Source organism: Dendrobium catenatum, unplaced genomic scaffold, assembly GCF_001605985.2.
Source record: "Dendrobium catenatum unplaced genomic scaffold, ASM160598v2 original_scaffold_86292, whole genome shotgun sequence".
Taxonomy (NCBI): domain Eukaryota; kingdom Viridiplantae; phylum Streptophyta; class Magnoliopsida; order Asparagales; family Orchidaceae; genus Dendrobium; species Dendrobium catenatum.
In genome coordinates this window covers 349-14,806 of record NW_021404733.1, presented here as the reverse complement: position 1 = coordinate 14,806, position 14,458 = coordinate 349, and the positions used below count along the sequence as shown (strand labels likewise).

The 14,458-nt window shown below is 38.9% G+C and overlaps 1 protein-coding gene across 1 annotated transcript; it reads right to left on the bottom strand.

Moving 5' to 3' along the window:
- Nucleotides 1-5,810: 5,810 nt before the first annotated feature.
- Nucleotides 5,811-12,613, bottom strand: LOC110108307 (probable inorganic phosphate transporter 1-8). Its single transcript, XM_020838892.2, has 2 exons — nucleotides 12,098-12,613; nucleotides 5,811-6,872 (listed from the first exon to the last, which is right to left on the bottom strand). Exons 1-2 carry the CDS (start codon nucleotides 12,611-12,613, stop codon nucleotides 5,811-5,813), a joined length of 1,578 nt encoding a protein of 525 aa, XP_020694551.1.
- Nucleotides 12,614-14,458: the final 1,845 nt, after the last annotated feature.

Genomic DNA, 14,458 nt, shown 5'->3' with positions numbered 1-14,458 from the left:
TCTTAACAAATTATCATTTTGCTAAATTTTCCTTGCATATCAGTGTATTAAAACTGAAGGAATACAAACACATTTTGTTGTATTGGAGAAAGGAGAGAATCTTCTTCTCATTTAAGATTCAAGAAAAAAGATGATGGCTTTGGTCTCTTCTTCTTCATTTATAGGTCTTCTCTCTCCATCTTTATTTCACAATAACTATTACATACTTGTTGATGCAATATGCTTATATCCCAATTGTCTCCCATATTATCATATGACTAAATTGTACTTGTTTGTATATTTAAAAACATAAGTTTTAGAAATTAATAGATATTCGTAGTTTGATTTTACATGATTTTTTAATGTCGAATTATGTGTTTTTTGTTGAATAATTATAAAATTGATAGATTAGTTTAATTCTCTTGTAATTTAAATCAAGTATAGAATTGTATTGGAATAACCATCAACATGTTTAAATTAGCTTTCAATAAAAGGCACTTCTATATTCTGCCTTTTATGATAAACATAAACCGTGTATGTATAAATACTTTTTGTAAAATATGAGAATAGTTTTACCAACATTAAGGAGAATTATAAATTTATATCTATTATAAGAATATAATTAATAATTATGACATTAAAACTTAATTATAAATGCGCATAATATTGACAATTCTGACGTGCCATAATATATCAATAGTTTTACCAACATTAGAATAATTTATCTTGAAACTAAATCATTAAAACTTAATTATAATTGATACGGCATCACAAAATTAGCTTGATCGGGCACGAATCTCGATGCAGAATCAAGTTGGAAACTTTAAAAATTTAGTTTCGGGAGCACCCGAACTCCGATAACCGCAGGAGCCTCGCCGGACCACCTCCGGAGCCTCGCCAGACCACCGCCAGAGCCTCGCCGATCATCGCCGGAGCCTCGCCGGACCACCGTCGGAGTTTCGCCGCACCACCATCTCAAGGCCCGACTTTCAGGCCTGACGTCTTCATCTGAGGCCCTCACCTTCTCCAGAAGCCCTCACCTTCGTTAGAGGCCCTAACCTTCGCCAAATGCCCTCTCCTCCGCTAGACTACCACCTGACGTCGTTGCTTTGTCGGAACACTACCTGAGGCCTGGACTTCTGTTAGGCCACTACCTGACGTCCAGAGTTCTACCAAAGTACCGCCCTACTACAACGGTCTTTCAGACCCCAGTCTCCTACCGACTACGATCCTTCAGGCCTTCGTCGCCTACTATGGTCCTTCCGACCTCCATCAACAGACAACGGTCTTTCTGACCCCGGTCTCCTGCCGACTACGGTCCTTCCGACCAGACAAACATGTATATGTAACTCCTACTATGTAATGCAATCTATATGATGTACATTTGCTACATCAATCCAAGGCCTTCTCCCAAGGAAGAGCCTCATTTGTAATGACTACAAATACTAGTGAATTCATTCAAACTGGGCCAGGCCCCGTGGTTTTTTCCCCCTTTTCAGGGGTTTTTCACACAAAAACTCTGGTGTCTCTTATGGATGTTTCACCCCCTCTCTTATCTGCTTATGTGCTGGATCTTCGTACAATGTTAAGACGTTAAACCATATATTTTTCTGCCGCCTCGAATATTCCAGAACGCAACAATAATTAAACAATCACTTGGATCAAAGATTACAGATTAAGATCTCTTTACACCTACAGAAAACTATAATCAGCTTGTTAATTTTTTCATGTAACTATAGGTGCTGGTACTTCATACAACTTTGATCGCACTAGTAAAAGTTGTATGGAAACTTAAAACTAACTAATTTTCTTTATTCAGAACTGTTGAATCTGTCTTCATCATATCAATTTTAAAATCTGATTTATATGTATGAGCCGGTGATTTGATTGTTATTTCTACGGATAATTTCTGTCTGTTTTTATGGAATTTACGTTGCCACTGTCGGAATTTTCCTGCCTACCTAGAGTTTGGGTTTTCTGTAAAGAAAGTGAGTGGCTATTAACCTTTCATAGAAATGCATGATTATAAAAACATCATTTATGGCATGTAATGAGAAGTTTTTTGACTAAAAATTTGTAGTTTTTTTTCAAACCAGTGTGCATATTTAGATGTTGATTTCTATTAGTAGTGCAAGATACAAAATTTTGGGGGTGGTCATCTCTTTGTCCCAATGAGTCAGTGCATATATTAGATTGTTTTTAAATCAGCATTCTAATACGAATTTTTTTTTTGTACTTGAAAGTGGCTTTAAGAATAAGCAAAAAGAAAGTCATCCCAAACGAAATCTAAATCTCTATAGTTCAAGTAGAATGATACAAAACATGCGAAGAAGAGTACTCATTTGTCCTCGTATGCTTTACCCTTCATTTGAATAACTTTTTTTATTGTTTTTAAAAATATTTTTTAGTACAAAAATTTTAATTTAAAAAAAATATGTAAAAAATATTACTTTATAAAATAGCAAAAACATTATCCAAAATAAAACCTTATATTATTTTCCACAACGATTGAAATTTAAAATAAATTTAAGCTTTTTAAATATGACACTAAGGCTTCGTTTAAGATATCTTTTTTATTGATTCTTAAAATGACTTTATAGTAAAAAAATTAAAATTTTTATACTAGAAAGACGCTTTAAGCAGCAGTAAAAAAGCCGTCCCAATTCCCAAACGAAGCCTAAAACTTCTAACAAAAATATAATTTATAAAGATATAGAGAAAGAACTAATCACATTAACTATTTGATTCATCCATCTAAAATAAGTCAAAATTGAACTAAAATTCATTTATAATATTAAAAAACTAATGTTCTTTGAGCTATTTTGAAACTCAAATCTTTTAAAAAATATTTTTTATGCATGTAAAAAATTACAAAAGGATAAATGATTATATCCTTTCTAAATAAATAGTATTATAACTTTATGTAAATATTCTATCATTCATTTGAAAGAATATATTCGATATTTTTCCAAACAATTTCATAGAGTTATTTTTTAATCATACAGCAAACATCACCTTAGACTTTAGTAATTTATAAAAAATAAGATGATGCTAAATTTCATTAAACCTATAGACGATTTGACAATGCATGAAATATATAAAAATTACGCTATAATAGGCTACCTAAAAAGTAAGGTTAAGATTTTATTTGGGACAACTTTTTTACTATTTTTTTTAAAATAATTTTTTATTTTATTTTTTTAATTATATTATAAAACAATACAAAAACTATCCCAAATAAAACCTATTTATTCATTAATAAGACAAATTTAACAATTATCATAAAAAGATTATGAAGCCAAAGCAGAATAGAACTAAACTAAAGCTTCGTTTGGGATGGCTTTCTCACTGCTTCTTAAAGCAGCATTTCAGTACAAAAATTTTAATTTTTGTACTAAAAAGCTGCTTAAAAAAGTAATAAAAAGCCGCCTCAAACGAAGCCTAAATTAGCTAAAAATCATACATAAAAATATTAAAAAAAAGGTCAGATGGCCTTAAAACCCTTAGATCTTACCTTAAGATGAGTGCAAAATTTGAGCCATACACTTCCAGCTTTAGCATTTTCCCTACTAATTGTGCTATACTCTCTCATGCTTAGAAATTTTAGAAAGACAAAACATAGACAAAACAAAGTAACTTAACTCATTTTGAATTGTTGATTAAAAGTTTTGATTAATAATTAATAATTTTATATTCAAAATTTGTATATATAATGTGTATGAATTTTTCTGAATGGGTTCAAAGTCCCAAAAAAAAAAAAAAAGCAAAGCCAAATTAGATGCGTTTTCTAAGCTAAAAAGCTATTCTAATAATATTTCAAATTCATTTCAGCTGAAATTATAAAAATTTATTTCATTGGCAGCTCAGTATTATAACCGGAAATCAATAGCCAGAACAGGCAGGAGGCATATGAATATTCCATCTGGCTAAAAATTGCCTCTTACAAAACGCTCATAAATATTATATTATGGTATCTAAATTATTATATTTGTTTATATATATTCAGAGTGATCAGGGGCGGAACCAGCCCTAATTTTCAGGGGGACAAATTTATAAGACATATATGTCGGGGATTCAAGGGGGCAGTGTCTTCTGGCGGGGTTCGACCTGTTGGGGGCAATTAAATACGTCGAAGATTCTGCTATAAACTGCCGACGAAATATCCGCCGATCTGCCCGCCGCTTTTACCGGTGCATTTCCAAAAAGTCTGGCGATAGTAGAAGATTTTCCTGAAGATTAAAATCATTTTAAAAACCATTAAGATCACTTTTCTTAAAGAAAAATGAATGATTTACTTCATTTTCTTGGTTGAAAATTCAAGTTAAAACCTAAGCCTAAAGGTAAAAAATCATTAAAAAAAGACTTCTTGAAAGGATTCTTCTTTCTTCATTAAAAAGATTTGGTAGTAAATTGGTCATTTCATCTTTTAACTTAGGTTTTACAAGGGCCGTATGGGATTCTTAGCAATACTCTCTTTGACTTGAGCAGAGCTCAAGTAATAGAAAACTCGAGCTTGGCTAGTGGCCAAAAACTTGGCATGAACTCAAGCTTAAGCTCGAGCTCTGATCATCCATTTATTCCGAAGCTCAAGCTTGACATGAGAGGAAGCCATAGATGGAACTTGCTGAAGGACCAATCTCTCAAGAAAGAGATGAATGATTTACCTTTTTTTTTTTACTGAAAATTCAAGTTCAAAGCTTGGTAGAAAGGTGAAAAATCATTAAAAAAAACTTCTTGAAAGGCTTGTTCTGTGTTCTTTATTAATTAACATTGTTCACATGAGGATAAATTAGACAACTCATCTTTCAACTTAAGCTTCGTTTGGGACAGCTTTCTCACTACTTCTTAAAACAACTTTATAATATAAAAATCTTAATTTTGTATTAAAAAACTGCTTTAAGAAGCAGTAAGAAAGCCGTCCTTAGCGAAGCCTTAATTTTCAACAATTACTTCAAGCATTCCAATCACTACCATTTTAGTGTGCAAAATCTATCACTACAGGAAAAACAGCCAAATCCGGCGGTTATTTTCGGCGGTTTGGGTAATAATACCGGCGGTTGACGGTTATATAACCGCCGTTAGTACCGGCGGCACAATGAGGGATAGGCACCGGTAAGCCGCCGTTAAACGCCGGCGGCTAAACCGCCGCCCAAACCGTCGGTAAAACCGGCGGCCTATAAACCGCCGGTTATGGCCGCCGGTAAGAGCTGTTTTTCCTGTAGTGTATATTGAATGGATGGAAAAAAAATGATCTGATTATCTGAATATTACTAAAAATGCAACTCATTTTGGTTGTTGGTTAGGAGCTTTGGGTGGGTACCAATCAAGAGATCTTGGATTCGAGTCTTGCATATGTGATAAGGGTGTGACTTTTTTTTAATTTGCCTAAATGTCCCCAAAAATTATCAATAAAATGACTAATTTCATTGCTTACAAAATAATAAGCCGCTAAAGGGTAACAATATGTTTTTTTGAGCATCAACAACAGATAAAATTGAAACTGACGATCTTCACAATATTTTTTAAAATTATTATCATCAAACTTATATGGCACACTCATGTATGAGTGCCAATTTCATAATATTTTTATTTATTTGATATGATAAATATTATTTTTGGCTCTTTAATTATGGTAAAACTAATCAAAAGTACATGGAAATTTAATTCAAAACAATCAAATTTATACATAAAGAAAAAGATTAATCCAAATTAATCTGAAACTAAAATAAAAACCACAATTTTACATATGAATGATTGAATTCATTTAAATTCAGATGTAGAAAGAGAAACAGCATATAAAATCATTTAGGATAAATTATTAAAAAAAAATCTCAAACCTTCTCCCCATCCTCCTCTGCTTCGCCTGAAATCTCTTCCAGCGACCTCCCCTTCGATTCCGGCACCATAAAAGTACACAAAAAGCCGATCACATTACATCCAGCAAGAATAAACAACGAATTCCTCACTCCAATACCCGCCGGATATCCATGATCAGCCAACTTCGGATTCGGATTCTGTGCGAGATACAAAAACCCAAACGACCCGATTATCGCCCCCAGTTTCCCTGCCGCCGCCGATATTCCGTGGCATGTCGACCTCAACCTTGCTGGAAATATCTCCGCCGGCACAATAAAGGTCGTACTGTTCGGCCCAAAGTTTGCGAAGAAGAAGGTGAATGCGTACATCACAATAAACCCAATGTGATTCCCAGGCGTCGTCCAATGACTGTAAGGAATCGCAAGTCCGAGCATAAATACAGTCATCATCAAGAACCCAAGCAACTGAATCCCAAACCGGCCGATCACATCAATAAGTGCGACGGTGAACCAGTACCCAGGAACCGTTCCGCACAGCGCGATCAGAGTCTGAGCTCTGGCGATCTTGAACACCTCTTCAAGCGCGTTCATGGTGAAGCCTTTCGGAATCCATCCTATCGCGCTAAAGATGTCTTTTTGGAAAAGGTTTTGGCTGTAGAAAGCGATGTCGAGGAGGAACCAAGTGGTGGTGGTTCCGAGGAGATGGAGGCCATGGCGGCGAAGGAAGTGTTTGGAGAAGAGGCCAAAGGTGTGATTTTTATCGGCGGCGAAACGTTCGATTTTGGCCTGTTCTGCTTGGATTTCGACTTGGAGGACTTTGGACATGTCGGAAGCTGCTTGTTTTGCGTTTTTGGCGACCAGGGCGGTGTAGCGAGCGGTTTCTGGCATCTTCATCCGCCAGTAGTATGTAAGAGCGGCTGGGAGAGCGCCGACCATGAGAATTATTCGCCAGACATAGTCGGCTTCAGGGACGGTGGAACCGGCGGGATCGACCGCGTATGCCGGAGCGGGGAATCGGCTCTTGAATACGGCGGAGATGATGATGGCGACCATGCCGCCGGCCAGAATGCCAAAGCCCTGTCATTTTGATCCACGTTCATCAATCTCTTTCAGGGTGATTTGCATGCATAACACATTATTTATTTCTTTATATATTCATTATTTAAATGTACAATTTTTAATATAAATTAAATATTTAAATTACACAAAAAATATTGCTTAGAGAGAGATAGAGATCAAAAATATTATACAAGATATACAAGAAAGACACTTTCTTGTATAACCGAAAGCCATGTCATATAGCCGTTATTTCGCTCTTCAGCTCTTTTATGTTCTATAAATACTGTACCTATTCATTCTATATGGAATAAGATTAGTTTTCATTTTTCCTTCTCTGTTCTGGTTGTCACGCTGCTCTCTGATTCAACATGGTATCAGAGCAATGACTCTTCTCCCTCTCCTCGTCCGATCACGTTCTTCCCTCCCTCCTCTGCCCGCTGGAATTTTCTCCAGCATGGAAACATCAACAGCCACCTCAAATCCCACTCCGCCCACCAACGCTGATCGGGGACAAACCAGTCCGACGTTTCCCACCTATCTTAAATTCTTGATGGGGAATGTCAAGAACATTATAGCACAACCGCTCACCGCCGATAACCACCCCCTATGGCGTTCACAAGTTCTCAAACTCTTCCGGGCAAATGGTTATCACGAGTTCTTGGACGGTTCATCGTCCATCCCGCCAGAAAACACCAATTCCGTTACCGGTCAATCAATTCCGAACCCGGAATACACCAACTGGATCTTGATTGATCAGAACCTCGCCGCGGCATTGTACTCCGTCATCTCCCCGACAATTCTTCCTTACGTTCTCTCCGTCGAACATTGCCATGAAATTTGGTCGATTCTTGATCGGCGACTTCAATCAAGCACCCGCTCCAAAATCATTCAGCTCAAACATGAACTTCATTATCTCACAATGAAAGACAAAACCATGGCATAGTATCTTCTTGAAATCAAGACAAAGGTTGATTCACTCGTCGCCGCCGGAGCCCATTAACTCCGAAGAAATAATCCACTACACCTTAGACGGACTGCCCTCCACCTACCAATCCTTCAAAACATCCATTCGAACCAATCTTCAACCGCTCTCGCTTGACGACCTCTACACTCTCCTCTGTAGCGAGGAACTAAATCTCGCGCATGAAACTTCCCGTGAGCTTCAATCGCTCCAAATTACAGGTAATTCCACCGCACTTGCTGCTCCACGCGGTCGAGGTCGAGGAAGATCCAACCAATCTCGCGGTCGAAATTACGCTTCAAATCGTCCCTCTTCTACCACTAACAGAGGACCTCGGCAACCAAGAACCGCCATCACATGTCAAATATGCGGTAAAAATGTACACTCAGCCGTCAAATGTTGGTATCGGCATGACGACCAATACAATACTGAGCAACCAAACACTACTCTGTTTACATCACCCGTTCCCTCTACACCGACAGAGTGGTATCTTGACAGCGGGGCATCGTCTCACCTAACATCAGACCCCTCACAACTTCAACACTCTCAACCATACATGGGCTCCAATCAAGTAACAATTGGAAATGGCCAGCAACTTCCAATCCATAACACGGGCAAAGGTTTGCTACCAACTCCTCAAGGTAATCTTCATCTATCCCGTCTGAATCTTGTTCCCAACCTTTCTTTCAATTTATTATCGGTACATCAACTAACCACCGACAATGCTTCCAACATTACTTTTTCTTCGCATGGGTACGTCATCAAGGACCGGATGAACAACAACATTCTTCTCACGGGTCCGTGTATTAACGGGCTGTACCCCCTCCGTCCAGCCAAGAACAAGATTGCCGCCTTGTCTCAGCTAGCGCTCATCTCCGTCCAAACTGTTCCCGATCTTTGGCACAGACGACTCAGACATCCCTCGGCTGCTACTCTAGCACATATAGAGAAACAATTTCCTAATATCTGCAAAACTTCTTTTTCTGAAAATTGTAATTCTTGTAGGATGGGCAAAAGCCATCGTCTACCAGCCCAAACATCCGATATTAGTTCATTCCGATGTCTGGGGTCCATCCCAAACTATATCTAATTATGGGTATCGGTACTATGTCAGTTTTATTGATGATTTTTCTAGATATACTTGGATTTACCCCTTAATGCAGAAGTCGGATGTCTTCTACAAGTTCCTCGAATTTCAGCAAATGGTAGAACGCCAATTTCAAACTCACATCCGCAAGCTACGCACCGACGGAGGAGGCAAATTCATCAATAGCAAATTCAAGACGTATCTCAAGTCACAAGGTATACTCCATCAATTCACATGCCCGTATACTCCCGCTCAAAACGGTGTGGCCGAACGCAAACATCGGCACATCACCGAGACTACTCGTACCTTACTCATAGACGCCTCTCTTCCTACCTACCTCTGGGTAGATACCTTGCTTACCGCTGTCTACCTAATCAACTGTCTTCCATCTCCTAACACGCACAACAAATCTCCGCATGAGCTGTTATATCAAAAACCTCCTAACTACAGCAATCTGAAAGTCTTCGGCTCATTATGCTACCCTTGGCTCAAGCCATATTCTAGCAACAAATTGTCCCCGTTATCTTATCCGTGCATTTTTATCGGCTATGCTCCATTTCAAAAGGGATATCGCTGCCTTGATCCCAAAAATAATAAGGTTTACACCTCGCGCCATGTTGTTTTTAACGAACAGAAATTTCCTTTCAAGCATCTCACCAAGCCAAATTCCTCTACCAACAGTCACCATAATCCTATTCCCCCACTTCTCCTAGTTCCTACTACCAATCTTCCGACTGCCATCCTCAATACCACAACTAAAGAAATTCGGAACACATTACCGCCTCAGCTTTATGTCCCACCACCGCAACATTCCAACACCCATTCTCACGATATTTCTGTCAGCCAACAACAATCTCCAATACCTCCCAACGTTGTCATCAACACTACAATCCCCAACCCACATCATAATCCACATCACATGGCCACTCGATCCAAAACAGGGCACTCAAAACCTAAGAAAATATTTGATCTTTCTCATATTATTCACGAAGCCGAACCCACCACGTATATTCAAGCCAGCAAAAGCGAGCACTGGCGTGCAGCCATGTCGCAAGAATTCCAAGCCCTGCAAGTTCAAGGAACATGGGATCTTGTACCTCCAAAACCAGCTCAAAATGTCCTCGGTTGCAAATGGACATTCCGCACAAAACTAAACTCAGACGGCACGATTGCAAGGTATAAAGCTCGGCTAGTCGCTAAGGGCTTCAACCAATAGCACGGCATCGATTACACGGAAACATTCAGCCCCGTAGCCAAGATTCCTACCGTTCGTGTCTTCATCCTCATTGCTCTCCAGTTCAACTGGGATATCCATCAACTCGACGTCTCAAACGCATTCCTGCACGGCAAACTCTCCAAGACAGTCTTCATGCAACAACCACCTGGATTTCAAGACGTCGTCCACCCAACATTTGTGTGCAAACTAAACAAGACCCTATACGGTCTCAAACAATCACCACGCGAATGGTACGCAACACTATCTCATCATCTTCAAAATTTCGGTTTCAATATTAGCAATGCTGACCCTTCTCTTTTTACGTACAAATCGGGACCAAATCAACTTTACATTCTAATCTATGTCGACGATATACTGCTCACCGGCAACTCCAAACCGGAGATCAAACGACTCCTCGCAAGCCTCCACGAACAATTCCAAATGCGGAACCTGGGATCTCTGGCTAACTTTCTCGGCATCCAAACAACCAACACTTCATACGGTGTGCTTCTACATCAACAACAATATGCTACAAGAATCCTGGAGAAAGCCGGCATGCACAACTCCAAACCAGTGGCCACTCCATTAACCTGCAGAACTGGAAACTCTTCTGACTGCAGCCCCGAGTTTCCTAATCCACATCTCTATCGTCAACTAATCGGCTCACTCCAATACCTCACCCTCACCCGACCCGACATCCAATTTGCTGTACACAAATTAAGTCAACACATGCATGCTCCTCTCAACAGCCATTTCGATGATCTAAAAAGGCTGCTTCGATATATACAAGGATCCACAACAACCGGTATACCACTATATAAAGACGACTTAACTTTACACGGATATGCGGACGGCGACTGGGCCAATAGTACTCATGATCGGAAATCAGTTTCGGGGTATTGCAATTTTTTGGGTAAATCTCTCATTTCATGGCAAGCCAAGAAGCAATCAGCAGTGGCACGCTCGTCTACAGAAGCTGAATACCGTGCACTAGCATCCTAAGCCTCCGAAGTCATCTGGATCCGCCGTCTCCTAGAGGATTTTCACCTTCCGCAGACAAGTCCTACAACAATTTACTGCGACAACACGTCCGCCATCGCACTCGCCAATAATCCCGTCTACCATGCCAGAACCAAACATATTGATGTCGATTGCCATTTTATACGGGACTGCATCCGCTCCAACCATATCTCAGTACATCACATAAGCACCAACGATCAAATCGCGGACGTATTCACCAAACCTCTACCGATTAGGCGCTTTAAATTTTTATGTAACAAACTAATTGCTGAGCCACAACCATTAGTTTGAGGGGGCATGTAAGATATACAAGAAAGACACTTTCTTGTATAACCGAAAGCCACGTCATATAGTCGTTATTTCGCTCTTCAGTTCTTTTATGTTCTATAAATACTGTACCTATTCATTCTATATGGAATAAGATTAGTTTTCATTTTTCCTTCTCTGTTCTGGTTGTCACGCTGCTCTCTGATTCAACACATAACACATTATTTATTTCTTTATATATTCAATATTTAAATGTACAATTTTTAATATAAATTAAATATTTAAATTACACAAAAAATATTGCTTAGAGAGAGATAGAGATCAAAAATATTATAGAAATATTAAAATTTATGTATTAAATATATAAATACCTAAAAAAGATATTTATATAATTCGGTTTTCTTACAATAATATTTACTTATTTACATAATTTTAAATAAAACTTTAAAACCTCACATATTTATATAAATATTGTTTTATAAACTCAATAAATTCATAATTTAATGGTGATTTAATTTCACGTATTATATATTTTTAAAAAATACTTATATTATTACATATAAAGGTATAATTAAAACATTAAGAAATAACATAGATAAATATATAAATACTTGAAATCCAAAAATATGAACGAACGGACATAAGAAAAAACAAAGCTAACAGTTCGTTTTCGTGTCGTTTAAAATCATTACCTGCATCGCAAACACGGCTGCAATAAAAGCGCCGCGAGTCTTCTTATTCGCGTACTCCGACATGATGGTGGCGGAAAGAGGGTAATCGCCGCCGATTCCAAAGCCAAGCCAGAACCGGAAGAAACAGAGAGTCGCAATAACAGAACTCGACTTATGACCAAACGACAATCCAGATCCAATAGAACAAATAACCATAAGCAACAGAGTCATCCCATATACTTTCTTCCGGCCAAGCCTATCTCCTAGCCAACCAAAGAACAGTTGGCCGGAGAGAGTCCCACAGAAGGCAACGCCATTGACGGAGGCAGAGATGTGCGGAGGAAGAGAGCCTGGGGTAAGGGATCCATCGACGTGGTAATAGATGCGGCCGAGGAGTTTGGTTACGAGGGAGATGCAAAACAGGTCATAGGCGTCGGTGAAGAAGCCCATGCCGGCGACGACGATGGCGGTGAAATGGTACCATTGCGTTTTGGCCGCGTCGAGGGCGGAGAGAACCTGGAGTTGTTCCTTCGCCATTGGTTTTATCTTCTTCTTTCCCTCTTCTCCTGACCTGAATCGCGGCGAAAGATCAGAGAGCCAGAAAAAGGTTTGATTTTTGGATTCCTCTGCTGGGAAATGAAGAAGCTTTGATTTACATTTTTTATTTTTGTGAGAGGTCAGAAGTTTAAATAGGGGGAGTGGGAGGAGAAAGAGAATCTGAGGAGAGCATATTCGATGATTTGTGGGGTCAAAGGTGAGGTGTGGGGCCAGGGTTTGCCACGTCAGATATTCTGTTTTCCTCGAAGGGTTATGGATTAATGGAGGTGAGGAAGGAGGGGAGAGAGAGACAATTGTTTTGTTTTGCGATTAATAGTGGAGGATTTATACGAATATTCTGATTATTATTCTTTTTTTGTTATGTTGAATATAACTGATATATCCTGAAAAATTAATCATCGGGTGCGAATCTCAAGGCAAAATCAACTTAGAAACTTCAAAAATTAAATCTGAACCATATAAACTACGATCTCAGCAAACTTATAGTTGAACTGAATGTCTCAAAAGACGAACCCGACGTCAAAAAATTCAACTCAATCTAAGTTCAAATGGGGCCAAATTGAAGACTAAAGCTCCTTTGGAAAGTTCAAACTATAAATTGGATGACCAAACGATTTTCAAAATGACATGCTTATAGTCTAAACGAGCGGCATGACGAGACGAATAAAACGAGCCAAAGATCGCCCAATTATAATATAATTAAGATATTCAAATGTTCAGTAAACAGTCCACAATCAAGAGGATCAATATTGGTCGTTCATTAAAATCACTCCCAACACATACCCTTGATCTCCCTCCTATTTACTGACCATGTCACTCCAAAAAATTACAAATAGGCCCCTCATTATTCATTGAAGGAAATCCAAAAAAGTGAAGGAAGGAAGATAAACTAGAGTTCTCCTGCCACCAAACTCTTCCTCGAACATCGCCGGGAGACCATTTCCTGTCGCCAGACTTCTTCTCGGGCACCAACTAAAGTTGATTTTTTTCCTAGCCACCTACTATCGTCGAACTTCAACTCGGCCGTAAACTGACACCGGATTTTTGCCCAGCCGCCGAGTGTCGTTAGACTTCAACTTAGCTGTCAACTGACGTTGGATTTATATCCAACCACCGATCGTCGTTGGATTTTCATCCAATTGCTATTCATCACTAGATTTTAGCCTGTTGGTCGACTATTGTAATCTGATAGCCCTAAAGTTTGAAGACAAGTCAATTATTTGTAATTTATTTAAATGCTGATAATGTTTTCAATTAATTTAAAACAATTATAATCCAAGAAAAAACACTTGTAAATATCAAGACTTTTAAAATCGGACCGGTCAATGAACCGGAAGGAGGGGTTAGTGGTTTAATGGTTCGACCGGGGTCGAACCGGATGATGTAATAAATAATAAAATAAATATAGTAATATTATGGGCTTGAATATACGCGGCGATAGAGTTTTAACTATACGTCTTAGCTTTGCACGGATATCTAGCACACATACAGAGAAAACAAGACTTTTTACGTGAAAAACCCTTAAAAAGGAAAAAACCACGGGGCCTAGCCCAGTTGAAAATGATTCCACTATAATTTGAGTTGGTTACAAAGGGCTGACCCGCCTCCAAGGGAGATCAGATTACAATTAGCAATTGATCGATAAAAGTTTGGTGTTAGATCTGGTGTCACTTGGTAGTACCCTAGCGTCACTTGGAAGTACCCTAGCAATTCGGGTGTTAGTTGGTAGTCTGGCCTTGAACAGAACTCGGGCCTTGAGTAGAACGTCGGGCCTGAACGTCGGGCCTTGAGGTGGTGGTGCAACGAAACTCCGGCGGTGGTCCG

Coding starts and splice junctions, on each gene's coding strand:
- LOC110108307 (XM_020838892.2), bottom strand. CDS start 12,613: ATGGCGAAGGAACAACTCCAGGTTCTCTCCGCCCTCGACGCGGCCAAA. Junction 6,873..12,097: donor CAGCCGTGTTTGCGATGCAG/GTAATGATTTTA, acceptor TCAAAATGACAG/GGCTTTGGCATTCTGGCCGG.